Source organism: Salvia hispanica, chromosome 3 (assembly GCF_029641045.1).
Source record: "Salvia hispanica isolate PSC_SH4W2 chromosome 3, Shi_PSC_v1, whole genome shotgun sequence".
NCBI classification, from domain to species: domain Eukaryota; kingdom Viridiplantae; phylum Streptophyta; class Magnoliopsida; order Lamiales; family Lamiaceae; genus Salvia; species Salvia hispanica.
Window position 1 is genome coordinate 24,275,050 of NC_142694.1, and position 20,324 is coordinate 24,295,373.

At 34.2% G+C, this 20,324-nt stretch overlaps 2 protein-coding genes across 2 annotated transcripts; one reads left to right on the forward strand and one right to left on the reverse strand.

Moving 5' to 3' along the window:
• Positions 1 to 8,259: 8,259 nt before the first annotated feature.
• Positions 8,260 to 9,871, forward strand: LOC125212716 (UDP-glycosyltransferase 90A1-like). Its single transcript, XM_048112953.2, has 2 exons — positions 8,260 to 9,185; positions 9,321 to 9,871. Exons 1-2 carry the CDS (start codon positions 8,286 to 8,288, stop codon positions 9,810 to 9,812), a joined length of 1,392 nt encoding a protein of 463 aa, XP_047968910.2. The 5' UTR covers positions 8,260 to 8,285; the 3' UTR covers positions 9,813 to 9,871.
• A 3,327-nt stretch (positions 9,872 to 13,198) lies between these two features.
• LOC125214559 (benzaldehyde dehydrogenase, mitochondrial-like) lies at positions 13,199 to 16,669 on the reverse strand. Its single transcript, XM_048115639.2, has 11 exons — positions 16,508 to 16,669; positions 15,778 to 15,912; positions 15,553 to 15,695; positions 15,325 to 15,478; positions 15,010 to 15,239; positions 14,765 to 14,854; positions 14,524 to 14,697; positions 14,317 to 14,454; positions 14,098 to 14,235; positions 13,691 to 13,752; positions 13,199 to 13,610 (listed from the first exon to the last, which is right to left on the reverse strand). The coding sequence occupies exons 1-11, from the start codon at positions 16,575 to 16,577 to the stop codon at positions 13,337 to 13,339; spliced, it is 1,608 nt and encodes a 535-aa protein (XP_047971596.1). The 5' UTR covers positions 16,578 to 16,669; the 3' UTR covers positions 13,199 to 13,336.
• Between the last annotated feature and the right edge of the window lie 3,655 nt (positions 16,670 to 20,324).

Sequence of the window (20,324 nt, forward strand, 5' to 3'; positions counted from 1 at the left end):
GGATTCTAAAGAGTAATGTGTTGAAACTGAAAGTGTGTACTATCGCAGTGGGCCAAATAGATTTTGAAACTGAGTCAAGATCACATTTTTGTATCGATTAGTAAATCTTTTGTTTATTATAGTCGGTTTATAATAATGCATGTATAATTTTGTTATTCTATACTTGAATGAGTACTAATGATATTTCCATCTTTGTTCTTTAAAATATAGAATTCACTTCTTTTTTTCTTTTTTTTTATTCAATTTCGCGCTCTAAAAACTTTATTGCCTCGTGACGTTGTTAGAATGACCTTTTTGATTTTATGAATTATTGGATCCAATAAAAATAGTTTTAAACAATGATTGTATACGATTAATTTTTTGATGTGTGTGTATTTGTTTGTACCTTTATATATCGTAATTCCATATTATATTCAAAAATTTTATAAAACGACAAAGAAGGTTAATTACAAAAATTAAAAGGTGAGTAGTTGATTTGAGCACATACAAAGTAATGGTTAATTGTAATTAATAATTCCTAGCTACAATAGTTTTGAACAATAAGGGTAGTGGCAAGTTTTACTTCCACTAATGTTATTGTAGTTAGAGAGAGATCCAATGATTTGGGAAATGACAACATAGGTAACTATCCCTCATTAACTATTTATTTAAACTTTCTTCTCAAGTTTATGATGAACAATAAATTTTGTTTGCCAATTTAATATTAATGGGAGGAATGTTTTTTATGGACGAATGAATATAAATTCAAAGTTCACACCACAATATACTTGAACCCGGGGAAATTACCACTCTATTACTTGGTCGACTCACACACATATTGGATGAATGTATTTCTATTTATGCATGGTTAAAAGAGACTGAAAAAACTTTCAAATGTAAATCATTGTCGGCATGAGTTAGCTTACGAAAAAAAACTTTTATAGGGTAATAAAATTTAGTCACAAAATCGTAGACATTGGTGCACGTTGTCGGACGGTGACGTAAATGTGATGGTGGGATGCCTGATTGATACTCCTATTAGTTGTGCACAAATTAATTTATAATGATGATGTTTTAGTATGTCAATGATGTATGATTGCTCTATTTGTACTATAGTAATTTATGATATTTATTTTAAAAGTTTTTAATTAAATAAATGAAATTTAAACATTAAGCTATTTAATATTTCTTTATTTCTCTAGATAGTATATTGCAATTATTTTTAGATTTATATATAAACTTTTTTTTATATTTAATATTCAAGATATTTATAAATATTCAAGCTTTTTAATTCAAGCTTTAGCATAAATATTCAAATTTTTGTAATGACGTGGTTAATGGTACATATGATATAGAAAAAAAAATATTTACAAAGTTTTCATAAAAAACATATCTTAAACTTATTAAAAGAAAAAATTATTAACCCTCATATCAACCCAATCATTCATTATTTTCAATTTAAATTATAAAACAACTACTACTACATTAGACCGTACATTCGGTGTCACTTCAACTCAAGAGGGAAAGTAAAATTTCAAATCCTTTTTACTAAGTAATTATATTAAAGGCGTGTTTGATAAGTTAGTAATACCAAGATAGAGAATTATATATGGACATTTCTAATTGTTTGATACTCCCTCCGTTTCTTCATAGTTGAGTCATTTTTCCATTTCGAGAAGTTTCTTCATAGTTAAGTAATTTCCATATATGGTAACTTTTTTCTCTTTCTTACTTTACTCTCTCTTACTTTATTCTCTACTTTATTCACTTTATATTTTATTCTCTCTACATTTTCATCTCTCTTACTATTTTATCTATTTATTTAACACACCCAACATTCATTTCTAAAACTCCGTGCTGAAAAGTTCCGCATCAACTATGAAGAAACGGAGGGATTATCATAGTTAGCTTAACTCAAAGCCCAATATAAGACAATGGTCCTCTCCAATCTTACCAAAATTATAACTTTAACCATGTTTATGTAACTCACCAATTTGTCAAGTTAAGCCATGTTATTTAATATACTATACAAATTTAGATAATTTCCGTTCTATCAAACAACAACGAAAAAAATCATATCTTTGCATATCTTGACATAAAGCCCGTATTTCTTATCTTATTTTACATATCTTCTCATATCCCATCTTTTTTATCAAACGAGTCCTAATAGTATATAGTTAGAATTCATTTGACTTTGATTTAAAATTACTCATATTTTCTCTTTTTAGACTTTTCAAACTATTGGAACATTAGCTAAAAATTATTATGTGTATTTGCAGTTTGATAAGTGGCTTATATGGCAATATCACGCGAATAGGATGAAAAATAAAAATAATTCTAGAGTGGGTAGAATAGAATGAAAATAAGATAAAGAAACAATCTTTTTATTTCTATCTCAAAACCTTTTCAAATAGAATTACATTTTTCTTTATTTATATGTCTTATTCTATTTCATCGACACGTGCTCTTCTTTTGTTACTCCGTATTTCTTTTATACTACTACACTCATATCAAATTTTAAAATAATATACAATCATCTGCCAATATATGAAATGTTTTATTGAGAGTGGGTTGAAAAAAATACAAATGCCTTTTTGTTGTTGTTTATAATATTTTAATTATTTAATATTACAAATACTTATTTTAATTAGTTCTTAGCTGTAAATATTTTTTTATATTTATTTACTCTATATTCTTTATTTTAAATTAATATATCTTCATTATTCAAAACTCTTTTGTCCTGTGCATAACACAGGTGGTAACACTAGTTGGTAAAGTAAGAGAGTGAGAGGGAAAAAGTGGTAGAAGTAGTGTTAGTGGATTCTGAAATCCATATTTGAAATGATGCACGCGTAAGGTTAGTACTCCCTCCGTCCCAAGGAAGATGACCCCTTCTTGGGACGGCACGGGATTTTATGCATGTTAATTTTAAAGTTTTTAAAAATAGAAAGAGAAAGTTATTGAGTGTTAAAAATTATGAGAGGTGAATAAAGTAAGAGAGATTAAAGGTTGTTGATGTTTAAGAGTAAGAGAGATGCAAAAAGTAAGAGAGATAAAATGTTGTTGGGTGTTTAAAAGTAGGAGGGATAAATAAAGTAAGAAAGGGAAAAGATAATTGAGTATTTTAAATATTTCCTAAATAAGAAAGGGGTCGTATTGATTGTGACGGACGAAAAAGGAAAGTGAGTTATCTTCGGTGGGATGAGGGGAGTATTTGTTTATAACTGGTCTAATTATAGTGAACATTCAAAATAGCAAAATTAGTTTATTTTTTTTTTGGACGAGGGCTATATTTACATACATAAATTAAATTAAGTTTTTTTTTATAAATTCAATGGTGTGGGGCTTTGCGTTTCTAGCCCAATAAAGCCTCAACGTACCTTCAATAAGTTAATAGCGGCCATATATTAAGGGTGTCTCCAACGGCGCCCTTTCCATTCGTCCGTTGGCGACGTTCGACCGGACGAGCGCCATAGTGGGCGGGAAGGGCGCCCACGCCCGTCCCGAGTGCCCCTGCGATGGCCTCGCCCCTTCCGTCGACGGGCGAGTGGGACGGGCGCCACTGTGGCGAAGGTCGCCCATCCCGGTCGGACGTCCGACATTTTTATTTTTATTTTTTTTTAATAAATAATAAACTATGTCTTTTTTTTAATTTTGTAATTTTTTTAAACTATGTTTTTTTTGGAAGGGGATTATGTAATTTTATTTTTAAACTATGTTTTTTTTTTAATTATGTACGTTTTTTTAATTATGTAATTCTGTTTTTTAATGTAATTTTCGTATTTCCCGTTCGTAATCGTGTCGAATTTTATTTCCGTGAATTTAAATTTTAATTGTGAATTAATTTAATTGTGGGAAGGGCTAGTGGGAGGGGCGAGTGGGAAGGGCTAGTGCAGTGGGAAGGGCTAGTGATGTGGCAGTGGAATGAGAGGGGCTAGTGCTGACGTGGCATGGAAAGGACGAGTGGGAAGGGCGCCGCCGGAGACACTCTAAGAAATGGGCCAAAGAATCAATATAATAGTAAGCTATATATGTTAAAATATAGTAATCAAATAGAGATAGAGAAATTTTTTTTTGGAATACTGTTAGTTGAAAATGGATAAATGGGAGAACGAAAATATGTAAGAGGAATAAAACTAGTGAGAGAAAGACACTAGTATTTTAAAAAAAATTAAAATGAAAAAAATGAGGCTATTAGTCGTGGTATGATGAAACGAGCCGTTTTAAGAAACAGGGGGACATCTTTTTTGGTCCACGAACTTTGTCAAAGTATCATTTTAGGTTCGTCAACTTTGAAAATATCATTTTAGGTCCGTCAACTATGAGTTAATATCATTTGAAGTACTTTTTCACTATTTCCAAATTTTTCTGGACGAAAATGTCCTCAATACCTTGAAGGGTATTTTAATAAACTTTATCACATACTCATACTTTTTATAAATATTTTTACTATATATTTTTGACGAATTTTATAAATATGATTTAACCTTCAATAAGATATGGATACTCGTAAAAATTAATGTCACAATCAATAAACGATACTTGAATATTGATATATTGATATTATTTTTAAATAATATATCAACATTCAAGTATCGTCTATTGACCGTGACCTTGATATTTTACGAGTATCCATACCTCAAAAATATTTTAAATTTTTTTAATAATATAATGTTGAAGAAACTTTTCTTGCATGTTACAAAATTAAGTGATAATATTGAAGGCCAAATTATATTTAGAAAATTCGTCGAAAAAATATGAGTATGTGATAAGTTAGTTAAAAATATGTACTTTCAAGGTATTGAGGATATTTTCATCCATAAAATCTTGGAAATAGTAAAAAAGTACTTCGAATGATATTAACTCATAGTTGATGGACCTCAAATGATATTATCAAAGTTTACGGATCTAAAATAATACTTTGACAAAGTTCGTAGACCAAAAAAGATATTCCCTCTAAAAAATAATAATCCACTTGTACTTAAGACATAGTTCATTTTGTCTTTTTGGTGCGTCAACCTAAATTAGTTTATTTATAATTTTGGAATCTGTCTTTTTCATCACGCTTTAAACTACCAATGATGTAGGTTTTCACCGTCCAATAATATTATTTTCACAAATTCTTTTCTCATTTTCTTTTCTATTTTTTTAGTTTTTTATTAAACTTTCTATCTTTTTCAAAGGTTTTATTTTAAAAGGTCGGAAGAGAATATAAGAAAGTGAATACAATAACTCATCATGTTCTTCAATTATTTAAACCGAGTACGAAGGGTATATGCAGCGCCATGCCTTGAACAAGTTTTATTAGATTGTTAACATATTTACTATTTATATTACTCCCGCGTCCCATAATAGGAATCATATTTGATTAAGCATGAGTTTAAGAAATGTAAAAAAAATTGGATTAAATAAGTTGTGGAATATGAGTCTCAATTATATATACTGGTTCTACCCCTGCCCCCAAAGATGGATTCATTCTTTGTATGTTTGTCACCGTGAGAACTACGTTTGGGCATTCATCTCAAACTCCATCTCCTTCCATCCCTCTCTTTTGACCCAACTCAGCACCTCTCTCAAGTTAAGAAGCTCGGCCATAGAAGGGTCAGCTACCCTTCCCACCTGTCCGCACATCGCCGCTACCATCATCCCTTCAGAATTTCGAACAACCGCCTCACAACCTACTTTTCTTTGCCCCAGGAACACAGCAACATCTATATTGCATTTTAGTACACTATTCTGCGGCTTCACCCATTTTTCCTTCGATGAGGTCTCCCACCCCGTCCCCGTCCACCAATATCATTTGAACCTGAGCTTCTCTCCAAGCCGTCAGACAACGACGAGCAGCACCAGTAATTCCAGCAGCTGACCCGTTCTCATTCTGCCAAATAATTTTGTTTCTGTTAAACCATAGATGCAACAACACAACAACCACTTCTTCAACTTCCACCTCTAAATCACCACCCACTATTTTTTCCAACCATTCAATTAACCCCCTCTCACCCGGCGAGATTATTGGCACTCCAAGCCTCTGCCAACAATCACGAGCAAGACCACAAGAAATAAGACAATGGATAATAGTTTCTGTCTCAAAGTTGCACACCGGGCAGATCTCCGAAACCTCCATCTGGAGTTGTCGCAATCGGTTCCTCGTTGGAAGGAAATTTTTACATGCCTTCTATAAAAATATTTTCACTTTAGGTGGCACTTTTAATTTCCAGAGTTTACTCCACACCATCGAGTATATATCCACTCCAAAGGAGCCGTCGCACAAAAACTTATATGCTGAGCGTATAGAGAAAGATCCCTTTTGCTCCGGCCACCAGAATAATGCACCCTCTCTAGAGCTCCGGGCCAGTGGGATGCTCAGCAGCTGCTCTGCTTCTTCTTCATTAAACACAGCTCTCCCCACTGCTTCATTCCACACATGTGCACCCTCAAAGAGCAACTTTGATAATATAGCATCACAGAATCGAACATCTCTACAAGAGATTGGATGGAGTATATCGACACTCGGCCACCAATTTCTCCCATAAATGGGCGTTTATCTTCCATCGCCAATGTGTTGCCTAAAGCCAGCCTTCAATCGATCTTTGACTGCCACTAATCCACTCCAAAACGAACTTTGATTACCCACCTTTCTAGCATCAAGAATCTCATGTCCAGGAAAATATCGAGCTTTAAGAACCCGTCCAAATAACGAGTCAGGATTCTCAATCAATCTCCATAGCTGCTTTCCCAACATTGAGATATTAAATTCTTTCAACTTTCAAAAGCCCATACCTCCTTTACATTTTGGCACACAAAGTCTATCCCAAGCCGCCCAATAAATTGTTTTCTTATGTTCTTATCTCCCCACCAGTGACCATTTAGTATTTTTCCAAGGTCATCACAAATTCCGTCTGACAGTAGGAACATATTTATCCAATAGATGGGTTAGGAACATATTTATCCAATAGATGGGTTGGGCCTGTATCCCACTTTTAATAAGTACTTCTTTCCCTGCCTTAGAGCAGAGATTTATTCCATCCTACCACCCTTGTTCGAACTTTTTTTTTAGAAACCAAAAAGCAACCTTTTTATCTCTCCCAACAAACATAGACATCCCTAAATAAATACCACATCCATCTGATATATTTACACCAACCATGGAAAAGTATTGAACCTATAGATGAGTCGGTGACTAGACGAAATATTTATCACCTTCCATCCATCCCATCTAATGTGTTATTCTAGCATATAGTTTTATACTACAATATTGGTATTTGTGAGTTAAATGAAAATAGAATAAAATTAATAGAGTGATATTTTTAATATTAATAAAATGATAGTATTTTTTAATTTGAAAAATATGTCATTTAAATGGACGTCTAAAAAATAAAATTTGTTACTATTTAAAATTAGACGGATGAAATATTTATTTTATACTATATACAAAATATGAATGCAATCAATAACGAATAGGTTAATACTGTTCCGCCACAAATTCTCGTATCAAGAAGCATCACAAATCATGACATGTAGAAAGGTGAAATCTCCAACATAAATTATCACAATAAAAATGAGCCGAACCCGAATATTGAATATATCAATTTTATAATTATAAATACAATTAATTATAAAATTAGAGAAGATCTTCCTAGAATAAACCGTGGGGACTAAAGTCCAATTAATTAGCCGATTACATTAAATGCTAAAACCGCTTGTAGTGAATCAAACTCCAGCCTATAAAATTAATAAAAAAAGTTTTATCAACTAAACTTGATTTCATAGTCTACCCCTATTTATCTTCGTCTACAATTAATAATTTTATTTTTCTAATTTGAATAATCCATAAATATTATTCTATTTTTTATATATTTATCTTTGAAATAAAGTGAATTACATATTTCCCTAATATTACTTAAATTATGAAGTGCTATTTTTAGAGAGTTGTCAAATTCTAATATATTCACACTTTTCAAAATCTGAAAAATAAATCACTAAAGATAAAATTATATGTTTATGTGAAAACATATTTAAAATTCGCGAACAAAACTTCTTTCCGAACTTAATTAGACATTATCATTTTGCCCTAACGCCATTTTATCCACGTGTTTTAAACCGGTTGCCACATCAGCACGCAATTTTCCAAAAAAGAGAAAGGTTGGGATGATTGTCCTTTTCCCAATCCCAATTTGCCATTTTGTAAATATCTCTAGTGAGATTAATGTTAGTAATTAAATGAAGGGAGTATAAAGTGACACTCCCCCACTCTACAAAACCTTACACCATAAACAAATTTGTCTCAACACACACAAAAAAAAACTATGGGTTCTAACTCTCCCCCAACCCTACACTTTGCCATCTTCCCCTTCCTCTCGCAAGGCCACATCATCCCCCTCCTCCACCTCTCCCGCCTCCTCCACCGCCGCTCCGCCGCCGTCACCATCTTCACCACCGCCTCCAACTCCCCTCCCATCCGCGCCGCCCTCTCCGACACCAACATCTCCGTCGTCGACCTCCCCTTCCCCCAAAACACCCCCGGCGTCCCTCCCGGTGTCGAAAACACCCAAAACCTCCTCTGCGAGTCCTCCTTCGCCCCCTTCGCCAACTCCACCAAACTCATGCAAAAAAGCTTCGAATCCGCCCTCGAAAACCTCCATCCTCCGCTCTCCTGCATCATCTCCGACTCGTTTCTCGGGTTCACTCTCCAATCCGCCAACAAATTCAACGTCCCGAGGTTCGGCTTCTTCGGAATGGGGGCTTTTTCCTGCACCATGTACGAAACCCTAGGCCGAGAGAGGCCTCATTCCGCCGCCGCCGATTTAGACGAGGCCTTTCCGATGCCGGGGTTTCCCGGCCTCATGCTGACGAGGAACGACTTCGAGCCGCCGTTCAACGCGGCGGCGCCGGTGGGGCCTTATGTCGATTTCATGAAGGAGCAGATGGCGGCTCTGGCGAAGAGCGATGGCTTGATCGTCAACACTTTTTATGAGATGGAGCGGTCTTATGTTGATTACTGGGATCGGAAAATCGGGCCGAAAATGTACTGCGTCGGCCCGCTGTGTGCCGCCGCGCCACCGCGCACGGCGGCGGCGGCATATTTCCGGTTTTTGTATGAGAAATTGGCGGAGGGGAAACCGGTTTTGTATGTGGCGTTTGGGACGCAGGCGGAGGTGTCGCCGGAGCAATTGAGGGAGATCGCAATTGGGCTCGAGCGATCGGAGGTGAGTTTTTTTGAGTCCTCTGATGCACTATTTATTAGCACTAAAACTAACTGTAAGTATACGATATATGTGAGTTTTTTTGAGTCTGATGCACTATTTATTAGCACTAAAACTGACGGTAAGTATACGATACAGGTGAATTTTCTGTGGGTTTTGAAGGGGGAGAGGGTTGAATTTGTAACCGGTTTTGAAATTAGGGTTGGAGAAAGGGGGATTGTGGTGAGGGAATGGGTTGATCAGCTGGAGGCGCTGAAGCATGATGGGGTGAGGGGGTTTCTGAGCCACTGCGGGTGGAATTCGGTGCTGGAGGGGATGGCCGGCGGCGTGCCGATTGTGGCGATGCCGTTTATGGCGGAGCAGCACCTGAATGCGAGGCTGGTGGCGGAGGAGCTCGGAGTGGGGATCCGGGCGATGCCTAAGGGAGGGTCGGTGAGGGGATTGGTGGAGGCGGAGGAGGTGGAGAGGGCGGTGAGGGAGCTGATGGGAGGGGAGAGGGGGGCGGAGGCGCGGCGGAGGATGGTGGAGTTGGGTGAGGCGGCTCGCGGCGCGGTCGGGGAAGGGGGGTCGTCGGTGCGGACGTTGGATTTGCTGATTGATGAGATGAGACTTCGTGCTTGTGTAATGTGATGGTATAATGTTTTTATTAGTACAATATTTGAAGTATTAATGCAATTACAATTACAATATTTATTCAATTTAATTAGCTCTTCTATTTCAAATTTTGTTTAGATTATAAAAATTATGACTTATCATCAAACATATATACTATCTAGAAAATTGTAAAAATAATTAAGTTCGCACAAAAATAAATTCATCCAATACTGTAGACCATCGTTCAATATAACAACGAAAACGAAAAGTATGTCTTAGACCAAAGGTATCGGATTCGATTATTTCGTGATGCAATCCTTAAATTTATGTTCCTTTACTATTAGAAAAAGTAAATAAAAGAAATATTCTTTTTGTCCAATTTAAAATGTCCATATTATAAAATGATACGAGATTTTCAAAAGAATTGTTAAGTGGAATATGTTTAGGAAAAGATATTTGAATATTTTAATAAGGATAGAAAAAGATGAATTTATTTCTAAATAAAATTTGGACATATTGGGTGGAAATATATACGTACTAAAAAGTACTAATTGAAAGATAGAACTTTGACTCCGTGTATAAATCCACAGTCAATAAAAGTAATTCAAAGATAGAACTTCGCTTAAATCCCTTGGGGTGCAATAATAAATGAAAATTGCTAACTGCTGGAAGTTGACTTTGCTGTATATCATAAAATCTCCACTAATAAATTTAAATTGTACTAAAAGTTAAAGTATCTACATTAATGGCATTAATTGGGATGTTTGCCTGCATACGGTCAATTTCAAAATCAAAGTTAGTGTAAAATTGTTTTATTTTAAATTGAAGTCGTTCACATGCAATGCATCAATCCTAGCCCCACCAGAAATATAATTTCGACTCTAAACTAAATTATTTTACTACGAATTACAAACATTCGTTGCCAAAACAATTAACCATGTTACTTAATTAGTGAGGGTTTATTATAGTATATCCAAATTAGTTATAAAATTAATTTTCAACGTTCATTTTTCTTACATAGTAATTAACTGTTGGGGTGGACAAACAATGTTTGTGAATGCTCACAGATTGCCTAATCTGAAATTCTGTTAACAAGATTGATCACGCTGTTAATTATTTAAAATTTTATAGAACTCTCATGTGTTTTTTTTATATCATAGGAGAGTATTAGTCTCAATTGAGTCGGTAGTACCAATTACTCCATTAAATCATGCAACTTTCAACAGATAACAAATTATTTATAGTAATTTTAAATCATGCAACTTTGAAAGTCTTTTCGGAATCGACCCCATAAAATTAATATTTTTGGTCTGATATTCTAACATAGTTAGAAGGACGAATCCATCCAAAATTAATTGGGATATGAATGGTTTCCTCAGCTGATGTAGCTGGGCTCCACGCAATTATTTATGTAGTACTATAATTTAGTAACTAAATAAATAATTTGGTCAATTATTAATTGAATAAAGTATTAAATTTAATTGGACTTTTTTAAACACAAAAATTCAAGATTTCTATATATGATATTCATATAAAAAATCATTCTATTTGGTTATATGTATTGTGATTGGCAAAAACATATACTCGTTCAATCTCATTCAAGATTATCTCCATATTTTTTAATGGTACGATGTTTTGGGTGGAGTAGTTAAATATGATCAATGTGATTGGATATTTTAATGAGGAGGTATGAAAGAAAAATTTGTTTCTAAATATGGAAAGTGGAGAATGAGATAAAATGTAAGGAAAAGATGAACATCTTGAATGAACGGAGATAGTATATTTCTCTTTATGGTTTCAAAAATAGTTTCTCTCTCTTTTATATTTCTATCTCTAGTAGTACTATATTTATTCACTAAATATTGAAGATAGGAGCACTGTTGTGGTTATAGTTGAAAATATTGTGGTAACATAGTTTTCCAGTTTTGACTGAATATACAGTCATAAATAACATCTCCATTATTAAATTAGTGTTTCTATTTGTTTGCTTTTCCCAAGCACAAGCTGACTCTAAAATTGTTGTCTATCACTTTAAGTCATTCACATCTAATAACTAAACTATAGGAACAGAAATATATGTGCGCATGTGAGTTGGCGTAAAAATGTTGATGTCGAGGCTAGAGATTTCAGATTAAAGTTCTCCATATCGCAATTTTTAAATTTGAATTTATTTACCTAAAAAAAATTAGAAACATGGTTTACATAATTTAGGAATTTCAGAGTATCTAATTAATTAACTTAACACTAAACATATAAATGGTTTACATACTTCAGGAATTTCAGAGACACGCCTCAATCAATTTCAAACAAGCTGCTACCAAGCTTAGCAATATCAATTTTAGGGTTAGTAGCTAATTTAACATTAATTTTTGTTAAATTCATGTTTTAAACATGAACTGTTAATATGGTGAAAAATTAATTTGTAGTAAATTTACCAGGTTTAAATTTTACAGCAAATTAAAATCCTCTGTCTCTTAAAAATAATTTTTTTTTGAAATGATACAAATATAAAATTGGTAAAGTAAAAAAAAATAGAGAAAAATGTGTTAGTAAATGGGTCTCACCTCATGAATTTCAAACTATATATTTGAACTAACCATTATGTGTTATTTAAATTGTAAAATACAGCCTAAGTAGAGTTTTTTTTTGGAGCTCAATAATTCAAGCCCAAACTCATAATTTCAAAGGCCCATAGTCTAATAATATCTTACAACATTGCATTGCTTGATAGTTGAAATTTTATACTCCCCATTTTCTAAGATTTAATGGTCCCAATATTTATATGGTTGGAATGGGATCATGTTCGATTTTGTAGTATAAGAAACGTGTATGCCATATAATGTTTTGTGCGTAGACACATATTAACATAGCGTGATATATAAATAATTTGACGTTATATTTTTTTAAATTTTAGTGATATTTTTTAATACCATTTCATATAGATCCTGACATATTAGACGATGTGACACAAAAGCACAACACTATGTCCAAAGTTCAATAATACTAACAGTTAATAATAGGCTATAAATTTATAAATTTTGACCGAAATTCAGTATTTCCCACTGAGTATGAATTACCCTGAATTGAACCGACGGAGAACCTATGATTATGTAGGTGGTCAAACCGGTCAATATTAGAAACAAAGTCGATTTTGTATGTAACTTGGAGCTTAAAAATTTCTTTCAAATTTCAACAAATTCCAAATTGTGAGAATTAATACAACATTAGTTCATATTTTTGCAACTAAATTTTAAGTTTATTTTTAGCTAGTCTAAATAACGTCATTTTTAATAAGTGCAAACAACATTTTGTGCATAACTTGAGCTTAAAATTTTCTCACAATTCAACAGAGAAAATTCACTATACTAAACAAGTTCATAATTTTGCAACTAAATTTTAACATCATGAAAAATACTCCAGACTTTTATCAAAGTTTGTAATTTTAGGGACAAATAACCCTATTATCATTATAAAAAGACAATTACATGATCAAAATAACACATGGACCTTATTAAAACTGTTTTATCCATCCATGTCTGAAGCAATTAAACAGTTTTATCTTACAACCAAGCAGGATTCTTCAAAGGGGAAACCACAGCTTTCACCTGCAGGTAGTTGCTGAGGCTGTAGATCCCCTTCTCCCGCCCGATGCCGCTCATCTTGTACCCTCCGAACGGGATCCCCGCGTCGAACACGTCAAAGCAGTTCACCCACACCGTGCCGGCCCTCAACCCCCTCGACAATGTGTTGGCCGTGTCAATGTTAGATGTAAACACGCCCGCTGCTAGTCCATACCGCGAAGCATTTGCTCGTCTGAGCACCTCGTCGATGTCCCTGCACGCCCCAACATCGATCACTCGTGCCACACTTGTACAAATGTGTAACCAAATTAACAAGAGTAGTGCAAGACTTACTTGAACTTCAAGATGGATTGGACCGGCCCGAAAATCTCGTCCTGTGCTATCAACATATCGTCCTGTTTCACACTCGTCAATTAGGATCGTAAATAAATGAGTAAAGGACAATTTTGGTCATAAACATATGACCCAAATACGAATTTGGTCCAAGACATTCACTTTTTGGAAAACAGATCCATAACAAATGAAATCCTTGTCGGAGTATTCCTTTTTTGACTGTTCCGTCAAAAAAAGGACTACTTCGGTGACATTTTCATTTGTTATGGACCTGTTTTTCAAAAAAGTGAATATTTTGGACCAAATTCGTATTTGGTCATATGTTTAGGACCAAAATTGACATTTACTCTATAAATAAATCCACATCGACTTGGACCTACTCTGATACCAAATATAGACAGCCATACCTTAACGTTGGAGAACACCGTTGGCTGAATGAAGTAGCCTTTTGATCCGAATCGTTCCCCTCCGCATTCCAGAGTGGCATTGCTGTCAATGCCCGATTTTATGTAGCCAAGAACCTTCTGGAACTGCTCCGAGTCGATCTGATAAGATGTCGAAAGCAATCTTTAAGCAGATCATACGACGAATGTGGTTACAGTGTACAAATGCAGAAAGTTACTTACCTGTGGACCTTGCTCGATCTCTTTCTTGAAGGGGTCGCCAACCGTGCGTCTAAGAGCGCGTGCCTTAGCCTTGGCAATGAACTCGTCGTGGATCTTTTCGTGGACATATGTGCGCGAACCAGCGCAGCAGCATTGGCCCTGTTTGATGGTGGATTTGAGTGATGAAATTTAAGCATTTGATCATCAAATTGAGGTAGTTTATTTAACCTGGTTAAAGAAGAGAGCAAAGTGTGCTAGCTCCACGGCTCTATCGATATCAGCGTCCTCGCATATGATGAATGGAGATTTGCCCCCGAGTTCGAGTGTTACCGGCTTGAGATTGCTCTTTGCAGCTAGCTCGAGGATGATTTTACCTGTCTCGGTTGATCCGGTGAAGGCAATCTGCAGAAGAGCAGCAGAGGTTTCATAAACTAAGTTGAGAGTTTGAAACTTAGATGTCACAAAATACCTTGTCTACATCCATGTGACTGGCGAGAGCTGCACCGGCAGTTGGGCCGTATCCAGACACGATATTGAGAACGCCCTCAGGAAGGCCGGCCTAATGAAAAGCCGAAACGAAATCAACCTTAGGCGGATGAGTATAACAAAAATTGAACTTGTTGGTAACAAGTTCAATTTAATCACATTGTTGATTTCAACTATGTTATGAATAAAGATACGTTGCACGAACAACAAAGACGAAAAGAAAGCTACCTCGTGGAACAATTTGGCAACGTACAAAGCAGTCAAGGGCGTCTGCTCGGCACTCTTGAGGACAATGGTGTTTCCACAAGCAAGAGCAGGGCCAACTTTCCAAGCGAACATGAGAAGCGGAAAGTTCCACGGAATGATCTGGCCAGCAACACCGATTGGCTCGTGCAGAGTCTGAACGTGGTGAGGTCCGTCAGCAGGCACTGTCAGTCCGTGGATTTTATCCGCCCAACCTGCACATACACGAAAAACAACCAGACTCTCACAAGTTTTGCCTCATTCAACAACAACATATCGGGCACTCAAACGATACGTTACCAGCATAGTAATGGAACAATCGAACAAACATAGGAAGTTCAGCTGTCAAAGCTTGCTGGTATGGCTTGCCATTGTCCCATGTCTCGAGCTGAGCTATCTCTTCAATGTTTTTCTCGACTAAATCAGCGAAACGCAGCATTATACGCGACCTTTCCTAAACCATCAAACACCATCAGGTATGTAACAATCTTAAAAAATGAAGGGGAATCAAAATGCACATATCCTTACATAAGCACTCATTTTAGGCCATGGCCCTTCGTCAAAGGCCTTACGAGCAGCTGAGACTGCGCGGTTGATGTCTTCCTTATCGCCCTCAGCAACGTGGGCGATGACTTCTCCGGTCCGGGGATCCAATGTGGGGAATGTTTTCCCTGAACAGAGAGAATTGCTGCTGATTAAGTCCATATCAATTGAACTATGCAGAAAGACTAATTCTTGCATAAATTCTATTACCAGATGCTGAATCCACAAATTGGCCATTGATGAGAAGCTTGGTGTAATTGATTTGAACAGGAGGAGTTATTGGCTCCTCAAGAACTGCAGCAGTACTAAATCTTTGCATTCCCCTTCCATTTCCATATCTTCTACCTATAAAAAGTACATCAATTATTAAAAAAACACATCTTTGCATTAATATCAAGTAATAGAATCATTTTGGTCTAAATCAATTCATTGGATGCTCAGAAATTGGATTCCTTGCAAGAAAATGAAAAAAGGGTCATTTACTACACGATAGAAAATACAGAAACTCATCATCAAAACATAAAACCAAGAAAAAAATCTCATCTTTAACTAGGATTATCAAGATTATCCACACCCATAAGTCTCAAAGTCCTAAAACACTTGCTTGAATCACTAGCAAAAACATGAAAATGAATCCACCATTTAATTAAACCAACAAAAAAGATCACAACTTTATCTAGGATTATCAAGATTACCCACACCCTTTAAGTCTAAAAGTCCTAAATCACTAGCAAAAACACAAACAGGAGAAAATCACCAAATGAAAAACAACAGTGGAGGTGAAGATGGATTGAAAAATCACCAAATGAAAAACACACAGTGGAGGTGAAGATGGATTGAAAAATCACCAAATGAAAAACACACAGTGGAGGTGAAGATGGATTGAAAAATCACCAAATGAAAAACACACAGTGGAGGTGAAGATGGATTGAAAAATCACCAAATGAAGAAGCAGAAGAGGTGAGAGAGAGAGAGCGAGAGAGCATGGAGGAGATTCTTCGAGCTGCCATGGAGAATCTTTTTTCCTTTTTTGTGAGCCTGCAAAATTTTGAAGATATGATGAAAATGGTGAAATGTATAGTCACCCTCTCACTTCACTCCAGCAAAATCCCCCTTAAAAGGCCTGTTTGGAAAGGTATATTCCAGAATTATAATAGGCTAACCTTTTACATCATGACGTCTAAATCCATATTTATGTGAGAAAATGAGCCAAACACGGCCTTATTTAATCTCCATATTCAACAAAGGTGACTTGTCTTTATCTTGCATGTCACTATTTGATTTCATAATTATCTCTATAGCTTTCCACGCCTTTAGAGCATCCGCAATGGTCGGTAGGCCAGTCATAGGCCAGCCATTCTCTCCCCTGCCACGTCAGCAACACTAAAAAAATCACCTGCCACATCAGATTTAGGCCAGCCATAGGCTAGCCATAGGCCAGCCGCAATAAAAATAATTCAAAATATACTACATTTACGGAATTAAATTTACGACACATATACTGAAAAAATTCGTTAATTTTATTTAAATAAAAAAAGTACATTAACCAAAAATAAAAAAAATTACATAATAAAATAAAATCCGGGCTTCAACACACGAGCCACCGCCCCACTCTACTCCTCACTAATTTATTAAAAAATACATTAACAAATGTTAGTATGCTTTGAATCCATTATAGTTTGCCGCTAGCCGAACGGGGGTCTCGCTGATCGCTGGCCGATCGGCACGCCACAATGGCGGCCAGCGCATCGGCCAGCGCAACGCGATCGGCTAGCCCACGCCGAAATTTTGGCCGATTTCCCGCTAACCTACTCCAATGGTTCGACTAGCCACGTTAATCGGCTAGCCGATGGCTAGCCTACCATTGCGGATGCTCTTACCCATTCTCTCTACCAATCCAATCCAATTAGTGTTTTGATTAAGCATTATCGTTTAGCTTTTAATGATTATCGTGGCGTTTAATAATTAATGGCATAGCAACTAGAGAAAGAACAAAAGAGACATGCTTCAATACCAGATCAATTACCTTTTATTTTTCTAATTTTGAGCAAAATGTTATCATCAGTCAACATTTTCTTTTTGAAATTGACAGAACGCCACATGGGATATTTGTACTTGAAACTCAAAGTGATATTAGAAATAAAATATTATTGGTGAATGAAATAGAGGTAGGACTTAGGAGTACTCCATTTATTAATGTAAAATTTAGAATTATTTATTTAGTTAGGGAGAAAACTCATTATGCTTCCCATGTGGAATATAGTAGTGAGATAGTGTAAAAAGATTTGCGTTTATAGGTTGCGTGATTATGTTGGAATACAAAAGCCTCTAAATTTTCGTGTGATTGATTTTTTAATAATATTACTTATTTTATTCAAAAAAAGGAGATATAGAGATAATGTAATATAATAACTTATGGACCTTATACCTTTTGAAAAGATATTTTGAAAACTAATCCTTTGAGAGGATTTCGAGATTTGATCTGAATAAATAAAATTTATTTTTTATTGACACATGTCACTTAACTACCATCCTTAATTATTGACTTATATTTTGACTGATGAACTCGCCATAATTATTATTGCTATAATAAAAATGATCGCAAAACGTCATAATATATCAATCAATTTAAAGATATAATATAAATAGAATTTTCATCCTACCCCCTACGTTTTGAAAAAGTATTCAAAACTAGCTAGCAAAATTAGAATTGATTTCCTAAATTTAGAAAGAATACAATTTACAAAACTAGCATAAAATATTTTGAATAATAAAAATTGATATTTTGCTTTTTTCTATTTGTCACTATTTCTTTTATGTAAGTATTTTTATATCTTGTTATTTGGCTATAGTATTATTTTAGTAGCAGTATCATATGAATAATAAGACAAGAATGGGGTGGAAAGTTGTTACCTCGGCTTTCGAACACCTCTTTCCACTTTCTAGATGTTAACGAAGTGGCTTCACATTTATGGCATTGGCAACTCTTCAGATTGTAGAGATTTCAAAATAAAAATCATTGTTTTGAGAAGTTGAAAAAAATAAAATAACTGTACTGCCTTAAAGAAAAAAATATTTGTATACTTCCTATGTGTGTGTATTTATAAATAATAGAATAATTTGATTAGCAAAACCAAAGCCCAAGTTATATGCTACTATGTCCTCAACTTATAATTTTTTCCATCAAAATATCCATAACTTTCGATTTTTGTCCCTAATTCATAGCATTTGTGCTAAAACAATATTGTTATTTTTGCTAAAACAGTCATGTGTAAAAGAGCATCTCAAACTATGGCAAAATGATTCAACTTTTTGTGATCAAATTTTGTATAGCATTTTATGATAAATGCTTAAAGTTGTGGACATTTAACGAAAAAATGAAAATTGGGATATTTTTAAAAATTCACTAAAAGTCAAAAAACAGAAAACACTAACTACCAAAATATGACTATAGGAGTAAGAACAAGTGATATATTCCAAATGGATCACACTAATTCTCTATTGTTCTCGGATAGTGATTTAGAGACATAATGTCTCCATGACATAATACCCCTATGTCTCTTTGACATAAGATTAATTCAAATATGGACTAATATACCCTAATTGGATTATACATGCCAAATCAAATTAGATATATATCTGTATTGATTTTAGCTAAATTGTAATATTGTTTTCGTTAATGCGTAAGATTAGACTTTATTTTTACAAATATTAGGCAGATTTTTATATTTTTTTAAGCAGTAGTATTAGGAAGCTAGTATATTTTATTACTATATTATTTTTATATCTTAATTATATTCGTAATGTGCTTTGTATAAGTTTGATTTTCTTTCTATTTTTTATACTTTTTATATACCATTAGTTAGTTTGTATTTTAATTTTTATATAAGATATCTCCATATTTTGTATTTTATTGTTTATTTTGTGATTATAATATTGTTAGTTTTACATAATATGACTTGTTTTCTTAATTCTGCTATAAAATAAGTAACTATTTTAATTTTATATTATGTATGACTTTGAAATTGAACATTATGGTGATAATAACATTACTAAACTTAAATTAGTAATATTAGTCTATATAATATTATTAAACTTAATTAGTAATATTATATAGAATAAAGACCAAAATTGGTCCTGAACATATGCCCATTTTATGATTTTAGTTCTAAACTTTATCTTTTGAATTTTTTGGTCATGTACATTTCAAATCGAATCACAATTGGTCATCCGTTAACAATTCCGTTGAGTGGAGTGGAGCCAAAAAGTCTAATAGTACTATTTTATAAAAGAAATTTGACGAGTTAAGAACATATGATTTTATGATTTTATTTTTATCGAGGTTCAATTGTAACGTTTCAGAAATTAAGGATATATAGAGATTAAATTTTGGAAAGAACAAATATTAATTATGTAGACTTAGTAATTTATTTAAATTAAAATTATAAAAACTAATTTGATAAGAAATCCATTATAAATTATTTGCGGATAAATATATCTTACTTTATTAGATCGATAAATGAACACTAAATATATAGATGGAATTACACTATTTTAAAACTTTAAATATGTGTCTTTAAATAAAGTGTAAAGGCCAAAACTGGTCCTGAACACATGGTCATTTTATGATTTTGGTCCTAAACTTTATCTTTTTGATTTTTTGGTCATGCACATATAGAAATTTGATCATTTTGGTCCTCCGTCAATATTTCCGTTTAAAACTAAAATCAACGAGTTTAATCCCAATTTAGACCAAA

Excerpts from the sequence above, each read along its gene's own strand:
- LOC125212716 (XM_048112953.2), top strand. The coding sequence starts at position 8,286 with ATGGGTTCTAACTCTCCCCCAACCCTACACTTTGCCATCTTCCCCTTC. Across the intron at positions 9,186-9,320 it reads TTGGGCTCGAGCGATCGGAG|GTGAATTTTCTGTGGGTTTT; the intron begins GTGAGTTTTTTT and ends TATACGATACAG.
- LOC125214559 (XM_048115639.2), bottom strand. The coding sequence starts at position 16,577 with ATGGCAGCTCGAAGAATCTCCTCCATGCTCTCTCGCTCTCTCTCTCTC. Across the intron at positions 15,479-15,552 it reads GGCCTAAAATGAGTGCTTAT|GAAAGGTCGCGTATAATGCT; the intron begins GTAAGGATATGT and ends TTGATGGTTTAG. Across the intron at positions 15,240-15,324 it reads ATTGTTCCATTACTATGCTG|GTTGGGCGGATAAAATCCAC; the intron begins GTAACGTATCGT and ends GTGTATGTGCAG.